The following is a 24,244-nucleotide window of genomic DNA, read 5'->3' as shown; positions in this document are numbered from 1 at the left end:
CAGGACTCTGAAAGGCATGAAGTGGTTTTCTTTTTAAATGGTGAAGGATACACATTGACTTTCACATCTCTTCCTTCAGGGTGGAGCTATTCAGTGGCTGAGTCACGGTGACCAGGCGGGGAATGAGAATACTGAGTAGGAGACTAACAAGGGCCCTCTGGTTCCAAACGACTTTCTGGAATCAGCTCTTCTACCACCAACCCATCACAAAGGAGACCCCAACCATGAGCAGGAGATGGGGGATAAAAAGGCCAAAGTAACCTGCGAAAATGAGATCACATGCTTAAGGCTGGTACTCTTCAGAATCTGAGGAGTTCTAGATCCTGCCCTTTGCTCAGATGGCTGCTAGGCACACAGCAGGACAATTAACATGACCTGGACAATACGGTACTTCGCATGCAGAACTTCGGAGGCCAGGAAACTTACAACAACCTACTATTTCAGGACGAGCCCAGGGAGCCAGCAGCTTGCTGGCTGCCCACCCACTGTGGGTCTGAGAGGTGGTGACAGTTCCCTTTGTTCTCTCCTAAGGCAGAGGTTGCTTTTAGCTGCAAGAGTTCAGAGCTGCCCATTAACTTTCTGTCCCAGGTTATGGACCTTAGAACTTCCGCCTGCTGCTTCGGTATATGGAATGGGGCCCGGATGTTGAGGTGTAGGAAGGTAGAGTGCTAAAGAAAGAGTGCATAGGCTGCCCATGGACTTAGGGGCATAGTGAAAGGCAGAGACTGGAATTCTGGGCTATGTTCCCTGAGATGTGACTACTAGAGAGGTCAGGATTTTTAGTTTTTATACATGTGGGTTAGGTAAGCTATACTGCATTCCACAGTTGCAGAACATCATCTCTGTTACAGAATATTATTCCTGGTAAGGGACATTCCTCACAATAGGAAATAGACATAAGAACGGGTTACTTCGGGCACCCCCAATGCTCTCTCTCGAGAAAACAATTTCACACATACACTCACACAGCTGACAAAGAAGGGTCAGTGGCTCATTGTTTACAGAAGACATTTTAATACACATAGGCACATTTATATTATATATGCTGCAGCTCAACAGAAGCGCTTGTTTCCCATTCGAGGGCCGCCAGATCAGCTGCCTGTTCACAACAGTACAGATAAGTGAAGTTAAGAATTTTAATATCAGTGTTTAATATCAGTCAGACACACTGAATTTGTAATAAACAGGAATCACAGACAGATAGCAGTAAATAGGATTTTGTGTGGACAATACAAGGACAACTGGGTACTGAAACAAGCTTGCAATGCTTTTCGTGCCTTTTCGTTCAGCTTTTGAAGAGCTAAAGCCTCAGCATTACTGCATCAGCCACAAGCAGCAACACTGGTCCCTACTAGCTACAGTAATACTTTTTCTTCCTACGTATTCATCCATCCAATCTACAAAAGCTATGATAATAGAACGTCTAGTGGTTTCTGATTAAAACTTTCCTATCAGAAGAAGCCTAGCCACTGATTAATTAGGTTACCGTAATTAATTTAGCAATGCTCTGTGCTGGTTGTTGTTCATTCCTGCCCTAGCAATGACCTCAGGCAAAACCAGTGCCACCATGGCAGTGGGTTAGCCATTAGCAGAGGACTTCCTGGAATTAGGGTTGTGGCATAAGTTGCCGGGCTTGACTGCCCTACCCATGTACTAGAGGTCACTGAGGGTGCACTGGAGGTGGGCTCTGTCACAGCTGGGATGCTCCTGGACATCAAAACCTGCTCAGACTTTTCAGATGCTCCATACTGGCAAGGGAAGCTGCTGGGAGAAAAATATTTAAGAGTACCAGGCCAAAGGATTTAATAGTCATCTTGTTTTCTAAAAATCACAGCTCTGAACCTCAGTTGTCACGACTCTGGAAGAGACATATTCCACCTAGTGGGATATTAACGTTTAGCCCAAGTTATAGAATAAAACCAAAGGATCTGATGTCAACAACTAGCAATGACCATAAAGATTTAGACAAAGTTTAAATTTTAGAAAAGGCTTTTGTTCTCATGTGTAAAATGCACAGTGGTAGGAGGTGATTACAATCAGTTGTTCTGCACTGTCAGATACCATGGTTTTGCTTTTCAAACGTGAAATACACTGTGTGTCATTCACCTGGCTAGCACTAGAAATCCATCTTACTCTCTGAGCCTGTGCTCTCTCATCTGTGCATCCATGGCTCCTACAAGCCCACAGAGGTGCTTCAGTCACAGAAGCAGCTCACTGGAAATAAAACTAGGGATTCAGCCTACAGAGATTGTATTGGGTTCCCATCCCATCATAAATGTATACATGTGAAATGGTACTATGGCTTAACTCTCATCACGGTGGAGATCCTAATGGTTCCACGGCTCTTTGGTAAGTGTAAGTGCAGAAAAATTTCCCAAAGCCTCTTCTTGGGAAGGATGCAAACAAGGTCACAGTGAGAGGAGGAACCTGGTTACTTAGGGAGGTGAGTCCACAGCACATCAAGGCTTGAATCAAAACAAATGAAGGATAAAAGTAAACGTGCAAGTAGTCCCTGACACTCGTGGGGTTACCAGACTGCAGCAGCATCTGGTCACTTTCTTTTCCTTGCTCTTTCCAGCACATTCCCCTCTCTGAAATCGAGTCAGGGCAATTGCTTCAAGTTTGTAGTGTTTGGAGAAAAACAGAATAGCATAGACAAATGATGTGGGAACTGTAGGGAAAAGGAATCAAACAACAAAAGAACTGGTTTTTAATTATGTAACAAAAATATGGTTGCTCTTAGAGAAGCACTATTTCACAGCTCTGCACGAAACTCTGGGCCTATTAGCTCAGTGAGGAGGAAACTGTGAATGCCAAGCTAAAGTTTAGCTCTGGCTTTCTACACATACTTGGTTGCCCCAATGTAACCTCCTTAAGGAAAAGCCTTGCATAAAAGGCAGCCATCTCTGTTTCTTCAGTCCATTTCCACTTGCCTGGCTTCCCAAATGGGCATCACTCAGGTCTTCCCAGTTGCCAGCTTACCGCCATCTTGGTGAGACACATGGTCTCCGTAAGTAAGGACAGGTTAGGTACTCTGAGTAGCCAAGAGGTGAAAACAATCCCCCACCGAGCCTGTTCACTTCTTGGCCCTACCCAGAGGCATATGAGTTGCCAAAAATAGTTCTTCTGCAAAGATCTGTATATCTGTACAGTGGAGTTACATCATATGCACATCTCACTTAGGTGAATTAAACTTTGTGGCAAATCAATAAATAAAATATAAAGAAAAGGAGTGAGATATTAATGATATTTTAAATAAGTAGGCAATTCTGCCTGCCATTCTTGTAGTAAGCACAAGAGAGAAGGGAGACATGATACCACTGTTCCCTTAGTCTCCATGAACTTGCCTCCCTTGGATGTGTGAGAATTCCACTGTTCTAAGAGTAATTCTAAGGCCAGGTGTGGTGGCTCATACCTGTAATCCCAGCAGTTTGGGAGGCCACGGTGGGCGGATCATTTGAGGCCAGGAGTTTGAAACTAACCTGGCTAGCATAGCAAAACCCTGTCTCTACTAAAAATACAAAAAATTAACTACACATGGTGGCACACACATGCAATCCCAGCTACTCAGGAGGCTGAGACACAAGAATCCCTTGAACCTAGGAGGCAGAGGCTGTAGTGAGCAGAGATCATGCCACTGCACTCCAGCCTGGGTGACAGAGTAAGACTCTGCCTGAAAAGAAAAAAAAAAAGAGTAAGTCTAGTCTATGAAGACAAGTGTAATTTGTTCAACACTTTAACTCATCTGGTATTAGCCAAAATGAGACCAAAAATAAAAATAACTAAATCAAAACAAAACAAAAGCAATGACTTGTTTCATTAGTGAAGGGTGACACTGTATTGGGCTTCACTGAGAAAAGGTACTTCCCATATGTTATGGGTAATTTAAGGGGTTTTTCAAAGGTAAATTTTACTATCTTCTAAATTCACTTCTAACTTAGACAATAAACCCTGTATAAGATGCAACTTTGCTGAAATGCAAGGTGGACATACTTTCGGTGCGACAACATTGTTTTCTGATCCTCTCCAGATCCAGGTCTCTGCTAATCTTCAGAGGACAATTAACCCTTAAGGAACATGCTTTTTGGAAGGAGAGTGGTGTGCTAATATTTAGCAATTCTCTTGTTAGGAGGGAAAAAACTAGCATTTACCAGTTTCCACAGTGTAAATGCTCCCATTATTACCAATTTCAAGTCACCACCTTCACATTGTTGAAGAGGGAGCTGGGAAGTGGTGTGCACGGCAGGCTCATGCTGGCTGAGATAAGCGGATCTAATGCTGATTCTAGCACATCACTGGAAGGCCCTCATCCATCTCTGTTACTTTTAATCTGATTCCATTCATGCCTCCCTGATAGAATTCCTTATCCTTATCCAAGTAGGCTGGGGATTTCTGACCACTTTATGAAACTTTCGAGGTCTGAAAAGTCTCACTGAGTCCTGTGTCCATCTGTCCATTTGTCATTGTGTAATAAGAAGGAGTGGAAAAATAAATCTATATTCACATATTAATTTTAAAATAAAAATAAAGGCTGTTTAGAATAACAATTACAGCACTAAAAAGGCAGAGTATGGCTCATCTAATATAACCCTCTCATTTTAGATAAATAAAGTAAAGCACAGAAAGTGGCTAAGTGCTAACTTGCTCTAGATCACACAGCTGATTGATGTGAAACGACATCCCAGGAGCTCAGGCCCAGGAACCTTCACTGTGTCGTGCTGCCTTTTTTGAAAGATAATCATTCACATTTTCTAAGTCAGGACGTGCGGAGTGGCAAGAACTACTGTCAGCTTTTCTTGACGTATGTAATTAGAAGTTTCTGGCATGAGATTGTCCCAAGAAGACACGAGGCCTTTACAGGTTGTTATTCTGACCATCCTTATTTTGTGGGTCTTTGGTTTGTTCCAAGGTTAGATTTGGTTGTCTTTTGTTAAAGTCCCTTTTTACTCTTAAAAGAAAAAAAAAAAAAGATGTTTTATTCTTTGAAAAAGAAAATGAAAGGTTTAAGCTTTTGAAATAACATTAAGCCCCATAATTTATAAATAAGCATGAGCCAAGAAAATCTTTTGAAAGCCTTTGATTTTTAAGTGTTCAAATCCTAATTCCTCATCCCTGCTCATAAACAAAAACTTGATGATAAGTTAATTTATCAATTAAAAATTTTTAAATACCTTACAAAAAAGGTTTCTACATTTTCTACAATAGATTGCATCATTTTCCCAATTAGAAAATAATTTTTAAAATGTTAAAAATATATTTTCTCTGCAAGTAAAGTCTGGCTGAAACATGCCATCATTTCCAGGGCTGTTGTTCTCCCAGGAGTTACTTACTTTTCTCTGTTGAAAATTATGAACTCCTTCTGGACAGAGTCAAGGTGCTCTTGAAAAAGACATGTCTTCCAGGTGAACGTAGAAAAAAAATAAAATAGAGGTATAGTTAGCAGACAAATGAGGATCTTCGAACAGCCAATAACCTGTTGACAGTCTATTCAATGAATAGCCCCAAATTGAGAAGTAAGTAGTATCTTCAAAATGGATGCTATGTGAAGATTCCTGGAAGGTGGCAAAACAGGAAGCACCAGGAATCTGTCTCCCCTCCTAGACAGCGATTGCACTGGCAGAATCTATCTAATGTCACTATTTTAGAACTCTGGAGTCTATTGAAAAATTGCAACTTTCAGGGAAGGCTTGGGTGGCAAAGTGCAGTTAATTATGACCAACTTAAGCTCTTAGCACAGCAGCAGCTACCCATCCCTCATCCTCCAGTCCAATGGGGGGGGAGCTGAGCACACACATGTTCTGGAGCAGTTTGCACACAGCCTGTGGGAGCCAGGGTGGAAAACAAGAACCATGTTCTCCAAATACTGAGGATCCGTGCTCCCATCACTGCTGCTTGTGATCACAGAGGTGCAAACAAAATGCTTGATGGCCATTGTTGTTGCACCTCCCCTACACTGTTCCAAGCCACTCTCCCTCAGGCTGAAGTGACTTCTGGGAGAATTAAAGGGCCAGCACCTTTTCCTCCCTTCATTTTTCTCCTTTCCTTCTTTTGGGAGCCACACATGAAAGGCTGGGACATTCAAAAACAACTGCATCTGTAGGGAAAATCAGAAAGTGACTGCACATGCCCAGGGAAAGATGCAGGCTCAGAAAAGACCTAAGAAGGTCTTACCTTTACACCTCAGCTGATCTTTGGCGTGAAGAAAGCTTACAACAATAATAAAAAATAAAAATAAAAACAATAACAAAAAACAGCAAACCCTGCGGATAGGGGAAATCTGATTTTCCTAGATTTATCACATTATTAGATTCAAGTGTCCAATACAAAAAATAATAAGCCATGCCAGGAAATAGAGAAGTATGGCTCATTCACAGTAAAAAAATCATAAATCAAAAAAGCTATCTCTTAAAGAGACCTAATAGCAGATCTACTAGATGAAGACTTCAAAATGACTATCTTAAAGATGCTCAAAGAACTAAAGGAAGATATAGAGAAAATCAAGAAAATGATGTGCAAACAAAACTAAAATATTAATAAAAATATAGAAAACCTAAAAAGAAACTAAAAGGAAATTCTTGAGCTGAAAAGTGCAATAACTAAAATTTAAAAATTTGCTACAGGGTTTCAAAGGCAAAATTGAGCAGGCAAAGGAAAGAATCAACATCAAAGCTGAAGACAGGACAGTGGAAATTACTGGGTCTGAGGAACAGAAAGAAAAAAGATTGAAGAATAACAAACAGAGCCTACAGCAAGCTTGTCCAACCCACAGCCCATGGGCCACATGTGCCTCAGGATGGCTTTGAAAGTGGCTCAACACAAATTCATAAACTTTCTTAAAACATTATGAGATTTTTTGGGGGGTGATTTTTCTTTAGCTCATCAGCTATCATTAGTGTTAGTGTATTTTATGTGTGGCCTAAGACAATTCCTCTTCTTCCAATGTGGCCCAGGGAAGCCAAAAGATTGGACATCCCTGGCCTACAGAATGTATGGAACACCATCAAGCAAACCAGTGTATGTACTGTGGAAGTCCCAGAAGGAGAAGAGAGAGAAAAACGAAAACAGAATATTTAAAGAAATCGTAGCTGAAAGGCATGAGCCCCCAAATCCAAAAAAGTACAGTGCAGCCCAAGTAAGATGAATTCAAAAAGACCCATATTGAGACAAAATATAATCAAACTTTCCTTTTTTTGGGAGGGGGGACAGACTTTTGTTCTGTTGCCCAGACTGGAGTGAAGTGGCACGATCTCACCTCACTGCAACCTCCTCCTCTTGGGTTCAAGAGCTTCTCTTCCCTCAGCCACCCAAGTAGCTGGGATTACAGGTATGCACCATCACACCCAGCTAATTTTTGTGTTTTTAGTATAAACAGGGTTTCATCATGTTGGCCAGGCTAATCTTGAACTCCTGACCTCAAGTGATCTGCCTGCCTCAGCCTTCCAAAGTGCTGGGATTACAGGTGTGAGCCATCATGCCCAGCCAATATAATCAAACTTTCTAAAACCAAAGACAAGGAGAGAATCTTGAAAGCAGCAAGAGAGAAGTAACTTGTCACATACATCATAAGATGATGGGCAGATTTCTCATCAGAAGCTTTGGAGGCCAGAAGGCACTGGGCTGATATATTCAAAGTGCTAAAAGAAAAAACCTATCAACCAAGGATCCTATCTATATCTGGCAGAACTGTTCTTAAAAAGTGAGAGAGAAACTAAGATGTTTCCAGATAAAAGTGGAGGGAGTTTATTACCACTAGAACTTCCCTGTAAGAAATGCTCAAGGGAGCCCTGCAAGGTGAAATGAAAGGACACGAGACAGTAACTTGAAACTATACAGAGAAATAAAGCTCTCAGTAAGTCTAAATATATTAGACAATTACAAAAGCCAAGATTATTGTAATGATAGTTTGTAAATTCTTTTTGTTTTCTACATAAGATACTAATATATATTCAAAAAACAACAATTAATCTAAAAGCTAGTATTATTGTAAATTTGGCTTGGAGGTTCTACCTGGATTTTGTGAATAGCCTAAAAACATCTCTCCATACTTAATCCTGATAGAATGTTCCCCTCAACAATGGTACTGGAGTTGATTAAATATCCTTCTCTTCTAGTCAGCAGAGCCTTCTTCATTTGTGACTTTCTTGCAGACATGCAAAGCATTTGCTTTGACACTGCACTGTCCAGCTTTCGACATCTATTGATGACTTTTTCATCAAAATGAGAAAATTTAGCCTCAAAAAAAGATGATTACCAAACCCAGGACAGAATTGGAACTGGATCAAGTGTTTTAAAAGTCTGCAACAAAATACTTCCAAATTTCTTCTGATGAAAAATAATCTTCTTTAAAAAAAATCATTCAGTCATTTATTTTTTTTTAAACCTAGAAATTAGAATATGCTAAGTTCTCTAGTACTGGAGAGTTTTCTTTCAGAGTGCTTGTTTAGCTGACAGGAGAGGAACAATACAAAGCACAGAAGAGGGATGGGGAACAAGACAAAGGAGAAGACACAGCTCTGTTGTATTTCACTCTTATTTACAAATGGAGGCATTTGTAATCCTGAGGGTTTCCAGTATCGGTCGCAGGGGACAGGCAGCTACAGGATAAACATAATCTGATAAAAGCTCTTTGGAACGACACTTTTACCCCAAGATTTTAGAAAAAATAATTTTTAGCATTAAAAATCAAGGTTATAATCAAGTGAAATGCAAAAATCCACATGGACTTTTTTTCCCCTCTACTATGTAACTATTTTGTTTAAACAAAGATATGAAATACACACTTGAAGATGACCTTCTAGTGTGATACTTCAGACCCCATTACTCTTAAAGCGTTCATGTTCAACGTGTTCTCTTTCCTCTGCTTTAGGTGGAGAAGTTTAAGAAGCGTAGCCAAATGGATACATCAACAGGAGTAGCCATAAAAAGAATATGAAATGAGGGGGAAGAAAAAAGAATGGAGGGACTAATGGGTCATACATGACTCAGAAGAGAAATGTTCACTAAAAATCTTAGAACTCACCTATCAAGGAGGAGCAGAGCAAACAGTGATTAAACTATCATAGCTGGACATGGCATCCAAAATATTGGAAGGGTTAAGAGCAGGTGGAAATCTCAGGAGGAGAATGAGGACTTAGGGAATTTGCCTCAATAGTCAGATAGACTGGGTGGCATGGCAGTCTGTTGATTCTATATTTTAAAGATGTTGAGCAGAGCAAGATAAAGTGGAGGATATTCCGGGGGAAAAAAAAAAACCAACAAAGGCATCTGACATGAGCATTAAAGGAGCCAAGGAAAAGAAAGGCTAGGAGTTAGGAAGTGCAGTGGAAAGTAAAGCATCACAACAGCTAACATTCTGCGGAGCACTTTACATGCACTAATTTACTCAGAACGAGCCTATGAAGTCGGTACACATATCAACTCCATCTATAAATGAGGAAACTGAGACATGGGAAAAATGCAAAACTTTAGTTATGTTCCTCTAGTTTATCACATCCTAGATTCTATAACAGCGTATGTCAACCTTGGCTGCACACATAGAATCACCTGAAGTAATTTTTTAAAATACTGAGACCCAGGATATAAAATCAATGTGCAAAGATTGCTACCATTCTTATACACCAACAACAGGCAAGCAGAGAAACAAATCATGAATGAACTCCCATTCACAATTGCTACAAAAACAGTAAAACACCTAGGAATATAGCTAACAAGGGAAATGAAGGACCTCTTCAAGGAGAACTACAAACCACTGCTCAAGGAAATCACAGAGGACACAATGAAATGGAAAAACATTCCAGGTTCCCAGATAGAAAGAATCAATATCATGAAAATGGCCATACTGCCCAAAGTAATTTATAGATTTAATGCTATTCCCATTAAATGACCATTGGCATTCTTCACAGAATTAGGAAAAACTATTTAAAAATTTATATGGTACCAAAAAAGAGCCCAAATAGCCAAGACAATCTTGAGAAAAAAAAAAAAAAAAAGACTGGAGGCATTACACTACTACACTACCTGACTTCAAACTATACCACAAAGCTACAGTAACCAAAACAGCATGGTACTGGTATAACAACAGACACACAGACCAATGAAACAGAATAGAGAACTCAGAAAGCCCAGAATAGAGAGCTCCTTTTCCAGGCTTATGGCTTGATTGGAATTCCCTTGTCAACACTTGACTCTTTTCTAACGTGGTACCTAAACAGTGATGAATTTGACTCTAGAGTAACATGGTGACTTTGAGCTATACACAGTGGGGCAGAAATGGGGCTAAGCTATAGCTAACATGATATTGATATGGTAGACATTCTTGTTAGATTTGGCTGAAGGAATGCCTTCAGTGAATGGCTGTAGATAAGATTAAAGGCACAGAGGATGAGTAATGTCACAAGCTTTTTGAACATAGCATGGGTAATTCCTATGATCAGAAAACACCTGCCATTTTATTTCCTCTGAAACATTAAGATCTACCTGTGCCCTAAGAAGTGCCAGCCTTGAAATGCTCTTTTCCTTTCCTGTATGCTCACCTACCTCTGCTCAGTCTAGAGGAACTACATCAAATGTTGCCTCCTCTGGAAAGCCTATCCTAACCCTTCACTCAGGTCCAGTAAGCAATTCCCAGAGCACTTTGTGTATCTAACCATAGCATTAACCACCTAGTCAGAAACATTTCCTAACATAGCAGGAACTTTACAGTCATTTGAATAAGTGAACGAAGGAAGGAACAAACATGTTAATAATATAATAAGACAAGATTGACCCTCATGTTTTAAAAGCCTTAATGTAAAAGAGTGACGATAGAGTGAAGAATCAGAAAAATAGTTCATAATCTTTCTGATTCTTCTTGGAAGTAAGACTATTGTTTGTTTTGAAGCAAAATACCTTTTATTTTTGAACCTGGCGTACAAGATTAGAAGAATCTAGAGAAAAATGCTGATGTAAGCAGTTCCAAGCCCCATCTCTTAACAGAAACATCAAAAAAACAAGCAGACACTGTTTAAACCTACTTTGTCTAAACTCCAGAAAGCAAAGGTTTACTGGAACCAAGTGAACACTAAATTAAGAAAAGAAAAACAACTTAAAAATGCTCCTGGTGTTAAATCTCAGTCAAAACATTAGCTGAGCACAGTTAAAGTCACAGAGATTTCAGTGATGACACAACAAGGAAGACGATCTCTACAAACATTGTTTGGAGAAGTTGCTAAAAAATGGATAACAACAGCCTTCAACAATCAAAAAATAGCAAAGCATGAAGAAAGGAGGAAGCTGATTTCCAGAGTTACCGCATTACAGTATTTAAATGTCACGTTTTCAACAGCAACAGAAAAAAATCACAAGATACACAAAGAAACAGGAAAGTATTGCCATTCAAAGACTTAACATAAGTGGATAGAAATTGTCCTGAGGAAGCCCAAACATTGAGCTTTCTAGAGTAAGATTTTAAAACATTTTTCTTGAATATGCTCAGAGTTAAAGGAAGCCATGGAAGGAAACTACAAAACAGGTCTCAAAAACTTTAAAAAGACTGAAATCAATGGAATGAAGGTAGGAATCAATAACAGAAAGAAAACTGGAAAATTCACAAAAATGTGGAAATTAAACAACAAACTCTTAAAAAATGAGTCAGAAAAAGAGATCACATGAGAAATCAGAATATACTTAGAGATGAATTAAAAACAAAACACAACATCCCAAAACTTATGGGATGGGTGAACACAGTGCTCAGAAGGAACTTTATAGCTATAAGTACCAATATTAAAAAAGAAGAAACGTCTTAAGTCAAAAGCCTAACTGAACACCATGTTAGTATGTTAAGGATTTTTGCATCTATATTCATAAGAGATATCAGTTTGTAATTATCATTTTTTGTGATGTCTTTGTCCAGTTTGGTATCAGGGTAATGCTAGCTTCGTAGAATGAGTAAGGGAGAAACTATTTGCAATTCACATATCTGATAAGGGTCCAATATCCAGAATATGTAAAAAACATCCTGTAAATCAACAACAGAAATGACAAGGTACATTTAAGTTATAAAGAACGAGAGGAAGCCAGTTATGTGAAGATGCAAGGGAAGAGCATTCTAGCAACAGGGAAGAGCAAGGTCAAAGGCCCTGAAGAAGAACAAAAGGGTCAATGCTTGAGAGTGAGACACTTGCAGGGTCTGTGAGGTTGGAGGGTTTTAAGTGAGGGTCAGAGTGGGATAGTACAAGGACATGGCAGGAAAGATGGGCAGATCATGTTGAGCATGGTAGGTATGGTCGAAAGTTATTCCCAAATTGCTCAGTTATTTCTAAAACTTTAAAAACTTGTAATAAAAAGGATCTCTTGGTTTTTATTACATGTTAGGTCTTGTTATCAGAGAGGCCTGTATCCACCTTGAGCCGAGTTCTGCTAGGTCAGGAGAAGGAGCAAGTCTGGAGAAGTGGGTTGGTTATGACATCATCATGAAGAACAGACCATTGGGAAGAAGACAGTTTAGAGACAAGCAACATGCAAGATGGGTTAGCAGCATAGCTAACCATTCCTTGGAGGGTCCTAGAAAACATTTCCTGAAGGGAATCTGACGAGAGGCCAGTTCTGTGATCAAACAGGACCTAGATGTGAACGTTTGATGAATTAATTGTCCATTGAAATATATAGTGGCCCCTGACAACTAGAGAAATTAAGGAGATGGAGGATACTTATTTGTTTGCAGAGCCATCTTTACCACAAGACTACACAATCTTTGAGAAAAGGGACAGCATCGAGGACAGAAATTATATCTCCATCATTTCTCACTCCAGTGTTTAGCACAGGACCTGGCAGATCATAGGTACTCAATAAAAGTCGTCTAAATGAGAGAGGGAGGGATAGATGGAGGAATGGATGAATGGTCATGGGGATAGATAGATGACCTTTAGAGGAAAAGTGAATGTTTATTACTTCATCATCATTGTAATTCATAGAGCCACATGTGAGTATAAAATCCCACTGAGTGTTTGCAAGTCACTGCACTGAAATCTGAGCTCTGACTATGACAGAGAATAATATACTTAGTTACAAAATTAATTTAACTCAACCTGAAATCCAGCAATAGGGCTCCACCATGTTAGAATTCCATTGTTCCTGTGAACAGACACTCTTCTGTGAGGCTTGATATCATAAAATTCTGCTTGTGGCAAAGAACAGACATCATCTCTAGGGTTGGCTGCTCCCAGAAACTCCTCAAAGCAGGAGTGAGGTCCAAAACTACCATGTGTGTACTTTGAAACCTTCCCCTTTACCATAATTTTATGAATCATCCCCTAACCTAAGCTTGGCGAATGACAGTTCCTCTCCCAGGAAATTTGTCAATTTTGAATTGAGAACTGGAAGAGAGCAATAACTGAATCAAGTTCATGGCAGAGCTCTAGAGGGAAAGCCTACAAGTAAAATATTGCTGCTAGGATCCTCAGAGCAGCTCTGGTCTGCTCTTTTAGAAGCCTGGCTAATCTACTTCTCCTATTTCACTAAGCAGCAAAAGCAGGGTGCTGAAATGACCTTCCGGTAGAAGCTCTCGAAGATATTGCAGCCATCATGGGGAAACCCGTGACCCTGAGTTTGGTGGGGACCTGTTTACCTGAGAAGAATCACATTTCCTCATATCCTTCTCCTTCTTTGCCAGACGCTTTTTTTTCTTGTGAAGAGGTTTGGACTCCAAAATCATTTCCTCGAGTTCAAAGGTAGGATCACAATTCAGCCTGCCTTTCTGCAAGGAAAACAATTGGCTCAATCCTCAGATTACTGCATCATTCTGAAAAACACACCAGACCTAATATGGAAAATAACACTTAGTCTTGACGGAGCAGTCCATGAATAACATGCTGGGATTCCCACTCTAAGTTTTACGTTATTTATTGCCAGCATCGTTTTTCATATTTTTCGTTTATTTTTCTAAACTCTCAATTAGCCCTCAGTGAGTAAAAACAAAAGCCAACTTACAATTATTTTTCTAAAGTGGAAGCTTTTGGGTTACGTTCCCCCAAAGTGCGTTCTAATAATCATGTAGCTCAGAATCACCTAACTTGCTTGCTCAGCTTCGCAGTTCTCCAACCAGACTTCCCAAATCAGGATTTCAGAATGTGAGGTCCAAGAACTTGCACTTTAATAAGCTCCCCAGATGATTCCAATTCACACTAAAGTCAGAGAAGCATAACGTAGAACTTCTTTTGAGCCAGCATTGATGGCTAATTGCAGGGACACACACATAGAAGGAGGCGGAAGCAAGTGTGGGGGGTGCCTAGACCTTCATTGCGTCATGTGTCAATTATGGTACAAGTTGCCCCTGCTGGACCCTGCAAAGTAGAGAGGTAAGAACTCAGACCTACCCTCCTGTTGCTCCATAAGGTACAATTCTACTATACTGCTTTCTCCTTTCTCTCACTTTGCACTTTTTCCTTACCCTCTCATTGGAGCATGCCTCCTGCTGTGTGTACATGAAGGATCACACTCTCACATTCCCACAGCAAATGCCTCACTTGTGTTTAAGAAAAGTATTTTTTTTTGAGACAGGGTCTAGAGTGCAGTGGCATGATCACTGCTCACGCAGCCTCAAACTCCTGGGCTTAAGCGATCTTTCTACCTCAGCCTCCTACTAGGTAGCTGAGACTACACCCAAGTACCACCATGCCTGGTTAATGTTTTCTTTTTTTTTCTTTTTTTGTAGAGACACGGTCTTGCCATTTGCCAAAGCTGATCTTGAACCCCAGTCCTCCTTCCTTGGCCTCCTAAAGTGCTGAGATTGCAGGTCTGAGCTGCCATGAACAGCCAAAACAGAAAACTGAATTGGTTCTACATGCCCCTTTAGAAGCCTCTTATTCTGCCCAATATACCTACAATTGAACATATAATTTCAGTTCTAGGCAGAAAGAAGGAACTAGAGGCCTCACTTGGGACCTTTGGCCTAAGCTTCTGGACTTTGGCTCTTACCAGCATAATGCAGTAGACCACAGAAGTCCATTGGTTTGGGTATCCATCCAATGGGAATTACGTGTCTTTGGTTATCAGTCCTTACAAATAAAAATCCCTGAGATAGAACAAACAAAGGAGGAAGGGCAAATGGTAAAATAAATTCCTCACCTCACCTCCAACAATTTACAATTCTTTGACTCAGATCTCTAGGGACAAGAACTTCTGCATCTTTAGAATCAAAGAAAACTTTTAAAAAATCAGCAGATTCATGAGAATGACTATTTGGAGAACTAGGACTTCCTTTCAATAAAAACATACCATAAAAAGTGATTAAAAGCTAGAACTTCAGTGGCAAATATACCTGGCTTAGAATCCCAGCTTGACTCCTTGGTAGCTTTGTGACCTTTGGTGACAAACTTACCCTACGTGTGTCTCAATTCTCTCGTCTGTAAAATGGGAATTGGGGCTCTCTTACAACACCGGTGTGATTATCTAATGAGACAATGTGTGAATCTGGCACACAGGGTAATGTGCACTGAAAGGGGGTTATTATGGGTTTGTTAGGATTGACTCACATTAGGAATGAAACCTGGAATGAGCCTCTTCTGAAAAACTGCATCCCAGTTAATATCATTCATGTATGGGAAGTTCTGGACATCAGACAACTGAGAAAATCGTTGGTCTGGATTAAGTTCAAGTAGCTGCCAATAAAATACAAACGTCAAGGCCATAAGAAAGGATAGGAGGACAAAGAAATCATACAAATTCTCTCTAAATGTTTTCAAGTGTAGGACTGAAGGAAAAAAGACAGTGTCCGCCATCCCTAATCCCATAAACAAGGTAGAAAATACACATTATTAGAATGAACAGTATGTAGGATTCTGCAATGTGATGAGTAAAAATGGCTTGTCCTACTAAGTCAAATGTATCTTTGATTCTTGACTCCTCTACTTACTAAGGACAAATTTGTTCTCTAAATCTTAGTTTACCCATGTGTTAAAAAAAAAAGCAAGGGTAATAATCTATTTCATACGATTGCAATCAGGATTAATGGGAGGCTATTTATACAAAGCGTCTAGTAGAAAACCTATGGTGACAAATGTTGATACATTTTCACAAGTGAAACTCATTTCCTACTAAGAATTTTAGCTGTTTTTACAACTAATTAAAATACATTCGGGGTGGCATAGCTAAGGTGTAACTAAAGTAACTGTTATAGCTCTAGATGTTACTAACTGAGATAAAAGATTTTTGCCCCCTTAACCATTCCTGAGCCAACATCGCACCAACTGTGTGACTCAAATAGGCAATGTCAGTCCCACTTGCGAATGCCTCTGCAGATGGCAACCACGCACCCTCAGGGTGTAATTTGTGGAGTGAAGCCGGGCTGTCTTGGAACTAAGTCGAATTTGCTCATGGAAAATGATCCCCCATTCTATGTCTTTGACATTACTGATGCAATGTCCCTATTCCAAAATAGGGAACTTGACTCCAAAAACAAGAGACATAAATGATGACTCCTTAGCCACTAAAGCTATTTTCCATTACCAGTGACAACTGGTGCAATGTTCTCCAAAAAAAAAAAAAAAAAAAAAAGCCAAGCCCACTCTTCTTCAGCTCCTCATTCTTGTTTTGTATCATCACTCAATATACACTGCTGACCTCCTGCTGTAACTGTTCTTCATCTGTTTGATGAACATGGGTACCTTGAAATCTGATGAAAGCTGTGGACCTCATTTATTCAAATACTTGTCAAATGTCTCTCCTCAGGCTCTGTGTTAGATGCTGAGAATACCATGGTACACATGTCAGACACGGTCCCTACCCTCATGAAGCTACGAGGAAAATGGTAAGTAACGAAGGATCGCACAAATGCTGGGTATAATTTTAAACTGAAAAATGCTATGAAGGAAAGACAGTGTTACATGAACTTACACCATAAAGGTGATATTTGAGCTAAGAGCTAAAGCTGTGCTTACCAAACTATGTAGAAGTGTCAGTTATTTTGTTTGTTTTTGTCTTTCAATTTCCAATCCACTGAAATCAGTATGTGGTCTTATTGTGCATTGCCAGTATGCAGCACCCCACATAGACACCTTGTGACTTGAGTTTGACAACCCTCAAACAAGCTTGGACCCTCTTCAATAAGACAAGCCCACTGATCATGTGTTTAGATGCTGCAGCAGTGTCCAATTGTTATAAAAGTTTCTAAATGCTTCTCTCAGGTTCTTTTCTTATAATAGACCTGCAGAAAAAATTCATGGACTAGAAACAGTGAACCATATTGAGTAGTACTGCTCTCAAGGAGGAACTAGAGGAACTAGGATTGGAGGCACTGTTCCAGGAATAGGTACTAGCATGTGCAAAGGTCCTGTGGTGAGACAAAGACTGGTATGTAAAAGTGAAGAAGAGGAAAAGAAAGAAAAGAGGAAGAAAAAGGCCAAAGCAGTTTATATGTAGTCAAAGAGGGGACAAAAGTCCAAAAGTCCAAAACAAGGCTTGAGAGGTATTTTGTACCATAAAATTATTTTAATCTTTATTCTAAGAACAAGGAAAATATCCTGGACTGTCCTTTAACAGACCGCTATGGGGCTGAGTGGGGAATAAAATGGAGTGGTAAAAGTGTATGGGGGCAAACCCATTATAAAGCTAGACTAATGGCAGTTGGATCAGGGAAATAGTGAGGACAGAGAGAAGTGAAATATTTTAATACTTAAAATATAAAATTTCAGAACCTGGTGATGAATTGAATATGCAGATGACAAATGAGTCCTGGTTTCTGACTGGCATAAGTGGATTTGGATAGAGAAGCCAGTCACTGAGAGAATTTCCTGAGAAGAAATTCAGGAAAGACAAAGATAAAGAAGTCTTTTGAGTTTAAGATGGTTTTGGGACATCCAAGGGGACTCTGAGTTGACTTAATGAAGCCATGTATTTGAAAGCTAACAGCTAGAAAATACACTCTAGAAATGTATATTATCATGACTGTCCCCGATATTATATACTAACTTCTAAACTTAAACCAGAGGGCCTGCTTCCTTTTGTTACTTCCTTTTGACATGCAGTCTTCCCTCTTACCTTTTTAAGAAGTGACGCCATTTCCTGTGACCAGGCAGAAGGATAAGTTACAACAGTCGTCTCAAACATGCGTACAATTTCCTTGCTGGAAGTACTGGAGCGAATATGATATGGTCTCTTAAGGGAGAAAAGAAGTAAAAGTCTTCATTTGTATAGGGCAAAAGAAAAAAATTTTTTCCAAATGTTTCCAAGCTAAACTTTCAACCAATAAAATACCTATATCAATTTCTAACCCTGTCCAGCTGACTGTTGTGTTGCCATATGTGTAGGTGGTCCTGTGTTGCCAGACCCCCTACTTTTTCTTAAATAGTTGTTAGAAACTTATGATTGCTTGTAAAATATCATCATTTTTAAAGTTGAACACTCCACTGAGCCAAACAAAACATTCAAGTGGGCTGAATCAGCCTCTGAGATGCTGATTTGAAATTGTTTTATAAGGTAACTTATATAAGTATTAACATGAAATACTGGACAAGTTCTCAATACACGGAAGTCTAAAAAATTATTATGTAAGGGTTGATTGCAAGGAAATTCAGGATTTTACCATACCATCCCTTTCACCGCAACATAATGAGGAAGCTCAGGACAGAAACCTGCTCAGAAAACATCAACTCCAGTCCCACAAATGCTATGAGTCCCTGGTTCCACAGAGTATGGCATGGTGGAGAATTTTGTGATGAGGCAGAAGCTTTTAAAAAAAAAAAATTTGGGGGGAAGAACCAGGTTCTTCTATAGTTTGAACTTTGAAGAAAAGTAATTTAAAAGAAAAGAAATTAACAGAAAACTGTGGGTTAGTTGTAGTTTTCACAGCTTTACACTAGAGGACAGCCTTTATCTATATTATTTTGTAGGGGACTTGCCAACACTGAAATTTCATGTCTCTTATGTGAACTGCAAGCTACTCAAAACCAGAGGTTATACCATTCTTGTTCATGAGACCAAGCATTCAGCAGGTATATAATACATGTTTATTTAATGAACAAAATTTGCATATTTGATTAACTAGCCACGGCACAGTTAATGTGGAAATACACATTGATCACATGCCTGGCCCTTTTAAGATGTTTAATAAATGACTGTTGATGGATGACCTAAATTGGTGGAAATGAAAGGGTGTAAGTTTTTCCCTGTAGTAAATCAGTGTTAAGAGGTAATATAAAATAATCAAGTGTTTGACGTTAAAAGGATTTGGTGTTAAATCTCTCCACTCAATTTCTGAGCTTGTTACTTCATCTGTAAAATGAACTATCTCATGAGATTCCCGGAAAAATTAAAGGAGATAATATGTGTAAATTTCTCAACACAGTGAGTGGCTAATAGTATTAGACACAATACAGGAGAGAGATTTTTATCGTTATTGACACAAAGGTTAAAATGGGCATATGTAAATGTGAATGAATAGTGAACAGCAAAATGAGTCCTGAAGAAAAGTGATGGGAAGAAAGACTTAATTTTACACATGGCAAGTCAATGTGAGCTATTCATGGAACCATGAAGTGCCAGGAGGTGACCCTTGAAAGAGAGATTAATTCAAACTTTTTTTTCTTTTTAAGTAAGGTCTAAAAACAACTGCCATATTCTCCTCCTCAACACTAAATAAAGGACCATAGCTAAATCATATGTCTTAGTAATTATATAGTAGAAATAACTCAGTGACTCAGTATCAATAAAGGAGTGCTAGATGCTTTATCACCATTATCAATGTTTATTGATAATTTAGTAGCCAAAGGGTTAGGTTACTCTATATGATTCAGACTATGTTTATCACTAAGAATCAGATTAGGCTTAGTATACTCAAGTTTCTAGGCTTATATGTGTATGCACATGTGTTTTTCCTTCTTTCTATGTTTCTTCTTGATTTTAATTCATTGCTGCTTCTCAACCTACTGTTGAGAAAATAAAATGATTTTATAAACAAATGAATTAACTGATGAATGCCACAAGCAGCTGATTTAAGTGTGTACATTTTTCTCTAGTTACTTTACAAGGCCATATGACTGAATTTAATTTTTAAAATCTCCATGACCTGTTGGTTTATTTAAAAATAACCACATTGTCTTTATCTTATTCATTAATTTACTTTTACAGTTCTAAATTTTAAAATTAACTTGAATTAATCAACTACCAGAATTGTACATTTATTTATTTACCAATTATTTATTGAATGCCTACCATGTTCCAGCACCTTTCATAGGCATTGAGGGTACAATGAAGAACAAGACACATATGGTTTCTATGTTGGTGGGGCCTAGAGTCTACTTAAGGAAGCATGTAAATTTATTATATAGACTGTACACACACACACACTTAAATAAATGGGATACATGCTATAGAGAAAAATTACAGTATGCAATCACAGTATATATCAAACAAGCCTAAGGCATCTAAACTAACAGTGAGCATACAGAGAACAAACAAAGTGGAAAAGATGAAATGTTATATGGGAACAAATGATGTGTTGTGAATACAGTTGTATTTCAGAATTGCAGCTAAGCATGTACAACGAGTACAAAACTATGTACACACCTATCCTAAATTAATACTTTTGGATACTATGAAAGTATGAAAGATGTGGACCTTTGCCTTTGCAATGGCAATGAGATAGTAGGAAGTCAGAGAGATGACAAAGCAGATTAATAGTTAAGGAACACATTCATTAAGACTGAAACCAAACTCAGAAATGATGAGAATGTTTTCAAGCACATTTTCTCATTAAGACATATACTTTTCTGTAAATAAAAATTTTGTTTAGCACCCTTCCTCTGTGGTTTAGTTGTATTGATACTTATAATTAAATGTTATTTCCTTTTCTTCAGATAAGCTATATTTTGAAACATAATTGCAGGTAGCCTAGTTGGTGATTTTTTCCTAGAAGGTGTTTAAGTGATTTGTAGTGATTTGTTCCTCCATTCATTCAATAAACATGTATTATATACCTATTAAAAGTTAAATATTGTGACCAGGTGCAGTGGCTCACGCCTGTAATCCCACCACTTCGCGGGGCCAAGGCAGGTGGATTGCTTGAGCCCAGGAGTTCAAGACCAGCCTGGGCAACATGGTGAGACCCCACCTCTACAAAAAATATAAACATTTTCCAGGCATGGTGGCATGTGCCTGTAGTCCCAGCTACTTGGGAGGCTCAGGCGGGAGGGTTGATCGGGTAGAGGAAGGGAAGGTTGGAGTGGGCTGAGATTGCGCCATTGCACTCCAGCCTGGGGGACAGAGCAAGACTCTCTCTCTCTCAAAAAAAAAAAAAAAAAAAGAAGTTAAATACTGTGAATAATACTAACCTATATAAGATACATACTTTACCTTTAATGAATTAACAACCTAATAATATACAAGAGATAAAAAATAAAAATTGATATACCTGGCCGGGCGCGATGGCTCAAGCCTGTAATCCCAGCACTTTGGGAGGCCGAGACGGGCGGATCACGAGGTCAGGAGATCGAGACCATCCTGGCTAACACGGTGAAACCCCGTCTCTACTAAAAAATACAAAAACTAGCCGGGCAAGGTGGCAGGCGCCTGTAGTCCCAGCTATTCGGGAGGCTGAGGCAGGAGAATGGCGTGAACCTGGGAGGTGGAGCTTGCAGTGAGCTGAGATCGGGTCACAGCACTCCAGCCTGGGCGACAGAACGAGACTCCGTCTCAAAAAAAAAAAAAAAAAAAAAAAAAAAAAAATTGATATACCTAAAGATTTAATCCTTAAAAAGAAAATATTTAGGTGTTCTGATCTAGAAAGCTGTACATTTTATCCTATGAAATGAAAAAAAAGCTCAACAAGGTAAAACATAATTCTATTTTTGCTAAAACAACAAATCTGTCTATATCTATCTGTCTGAAGATAGAGTATCCCTATGAGAACAAAACAAGTTGGAAGTGAATGCGACAAACTGCTAAGGTGGGTGTTAAAGGTCGAAGGGAGTTTAATTTCTTAATTGGAAATGTTCTTTGTCTTAGAGACTATAGCTAATTTTCGCTTTCATTTTCGTGGTTTTCTATATTTTCTAATAATCTTAGATTCTGAAGATTCACAGGATACATAAAGTAAATAAATGTTTGGAAGAGATTCGGATCACTTTAGCTAGGGAAGAAAGAGGATTTTTCCTTACAGAAAGTGCTATTTTGTCATAGGTATGAATAGAATTTGAATATGAAGAGATCTAGAAAAACCTCCCCAACACAAACTGGAATAGTTTAACAGTGTGTCCTTTCTTAGAAATGACCAAAATATATTGGCTATAAAGATTTTGAAAAGTCCTGCAATCAAGACATATCCTGTATTAAAACTTCATTTAGTGATTTCTAACCTTAAACAGAGTGATTTCTAAAGAAGACCAAGGTTTGCCTTGGAAACTATCTTTATAAGCAAAGGAACAAGAGGTTAAAAAACCCAAGAGATGCTTTGAGAAGAGGAAGAAGTTCTAAGAGGCCAAAATGAGTTCATGAGGGGTCAGAAATATACAAATGGAAGCAAAATCTGAAACGTTGACCTAATTCCAAAGAATACCCACCTAAGACATCTGAAGTTTGTTGTGGAGAGTGAAGGCTGGGGTGCAGATAAGGCTTGTGAAGGGTGTGTGTGTGTGTGTGTGTGTATAGCACTGGGGAGCAACAGTACTTTCTTTTTCTTAACAGAAAAGGTCATATCTGTGCTTTAGAAAAATGAATTTGTCAATGTTGACATATCAGATCACAGGGAACTACCATAGAGGTAAAATAATATGGGAAGAAGAGAAACAATTTTCTTAGCAAAATTCTTTCCAGGCAGGCAAGAATACCTCTTTTAGATAGGTGATAGTTAAATACAATTCTAGCCATGTTTGAAGAATGACAGGTAGTTGTTTGTTTCAACTCACTCCTCAGCTTTTGTTTTGCTAGGTGTGTCATAAAAGATGAGGGCAGAGCACAGTTGCGTGGAACCCCAGAAGGAGCTAGCAAGGGGCTAACACAGAAGCACAACCACAGAAGGTGAGTAAATTGGCTGGGGAGAAAAAATTAAGGGTGAAGTGGGAAAGAGCAGATATGTTTCTACTTTTAGGTAAGTGTATGATTCTCTTCTCTATTTTCCTATAAAATCAAGAGTAGTGTTATCTACTTCTTCACTGGATTTGTTTAGAAACTTGAAAAAGAAGCCCATTAGAAGATAAAAACAGGTAGGATCTGAGGCTTCCTATGTAGGACTTACACATTTGGCTTACAAGGGTGGTCCTTTCACATTAATTTAACTAACTCATCCAAATTTGAATATGCTTAAGAAATAGTGCTACAATGATTCCCTCAGGAAAGGCAGGAGTACGAACAAAGAACTAACGAATGTTTGGGTGTAAAATGGACCCTGTAGAGTGAATGAAACAGATAGAATTGTGAGATCCTCCTCTTTTTTTTGCTTTAGAAACACTCATCTTTGATTTCCTGAGCAAGATAAAGCCATTGGACCATGATGAAATAACCCCAACTTCTAACAACTGTTCTTAATGTGAATAGGTCAGTTACTTGGGAGATGGCATTTTTAATGCAGAAATCATGATGGTGTGTTGTGGAATCAAAGAAGAGGACTATTGACAGCAGCTGAAAGAATGACTCCAAAAGTTAAGAGAGGAGAGCTGCAGTATCTGGATGATGACTTGAGATACCCAATTCCTTAGTTCTGTGGGATAAACAAGAAAGAGATTATCTTTCTCCCTGTCATGTGAGGGCAAGAAAGAAACTGTCTGCAAATCAGGAAGAAAGCCCTCACCAGAACCCAACCATGATGGCACGTTAATCTGACTTCTAGCCTCCATAACTGAGAAAATAAATTTCTGTTGGCTAAGCCACCCATTGTAGCACTATTTCTTAAGCCACCCATTCTGTGGCATTTTGTTAAGGCAGATATTGCAGACTAAAATTTTGGTATTGAGAATTGTACTGCTGGAACAAATGCCTTAAAATGCGGAAATGACTTTGGAACTAGTTATTGAGCTGGAAGACTTTGGATGTATGCACTAGAAATATGGATATTAAGGGTGATTCTGGTGAGGTCTGACAGAAATGAGGAACATGTTATTGGAAACTGGAGGAAAGTGGCAAGGAGCTTGTCTGAACTGTGTTCTACTATTTTGCAGAAGGTAGAAATTGTGAGTGATGAAATGAGATAATTTCTTTCTTTCTCTCTCCTTCCTTCCTCCCTCCCTCCCTCCCTCCCTCCCTCCCTCCCTCCCTCTCTCTCTCTCTCTCTCTCTCTCTC

At 39.0% G+C, this 24,244-nt stretch overlaps 1 protein-coding gene across 1 annotated transcript in view; it reads right to left on the bottom strand.

Annotated features, from left to right (window-relative positions):
* Positions 1 to 991: 991 nt before the first annotated feature.
* The window catches only part of STK32A (serine/threonine kinase 32A), a 155,231-nt gene continuing 131,978 nt past the window's right edge, over positions 992 to 24,244 (bottom strand). The window contains exons 9-13 of the mRNA XM_003900313.5: positions 18,013 to 18,129; positions 15,510 to 15,635; positions 13,604 to 13,732; positions 5,331 to 5,395; positions 992 to 4,948 (exon numbers count right to left, since the gene is read on the bottom strand). Of these exons, the coding sequence (XP_003900362.3) occupies positions 4,855 to 4,948; positions 5,331 to 5,395; positions 13,604 to 13,732; positions 15,510 to 15,635; positions 18,013 to 18,129 (531 nt within the window). The 3' untranslated portion in view covers positions 992 to 4,854. The remainder of the gene's footprint in view (positions 4,949 to 5,330; positions 5,396 to 13,603; positions 13,733 to 15,509; positions 15,636 to 18,012; positions 18,130 to 24,244) is intronic.

This window comes from Papio anubis, chromosome 5, assembly GCF_008728515.1.
Source record: "Papio anubis isolate 15944 chromosome 5, Panubis1.0, whole genome shotgun sequence".
NCBI classification, from domain to species: domain Eukaryota; kingdom Metazoa; phylum Chordata; class Mammalia; order Primates; family Cercopithecidae; genus Papio; species Papio anubis.
The sequence above is the reverse complement of the archived record's forward strand: the minus strand, read 5'-3'. Positions and strand labels throughout refer to the sequence as shown.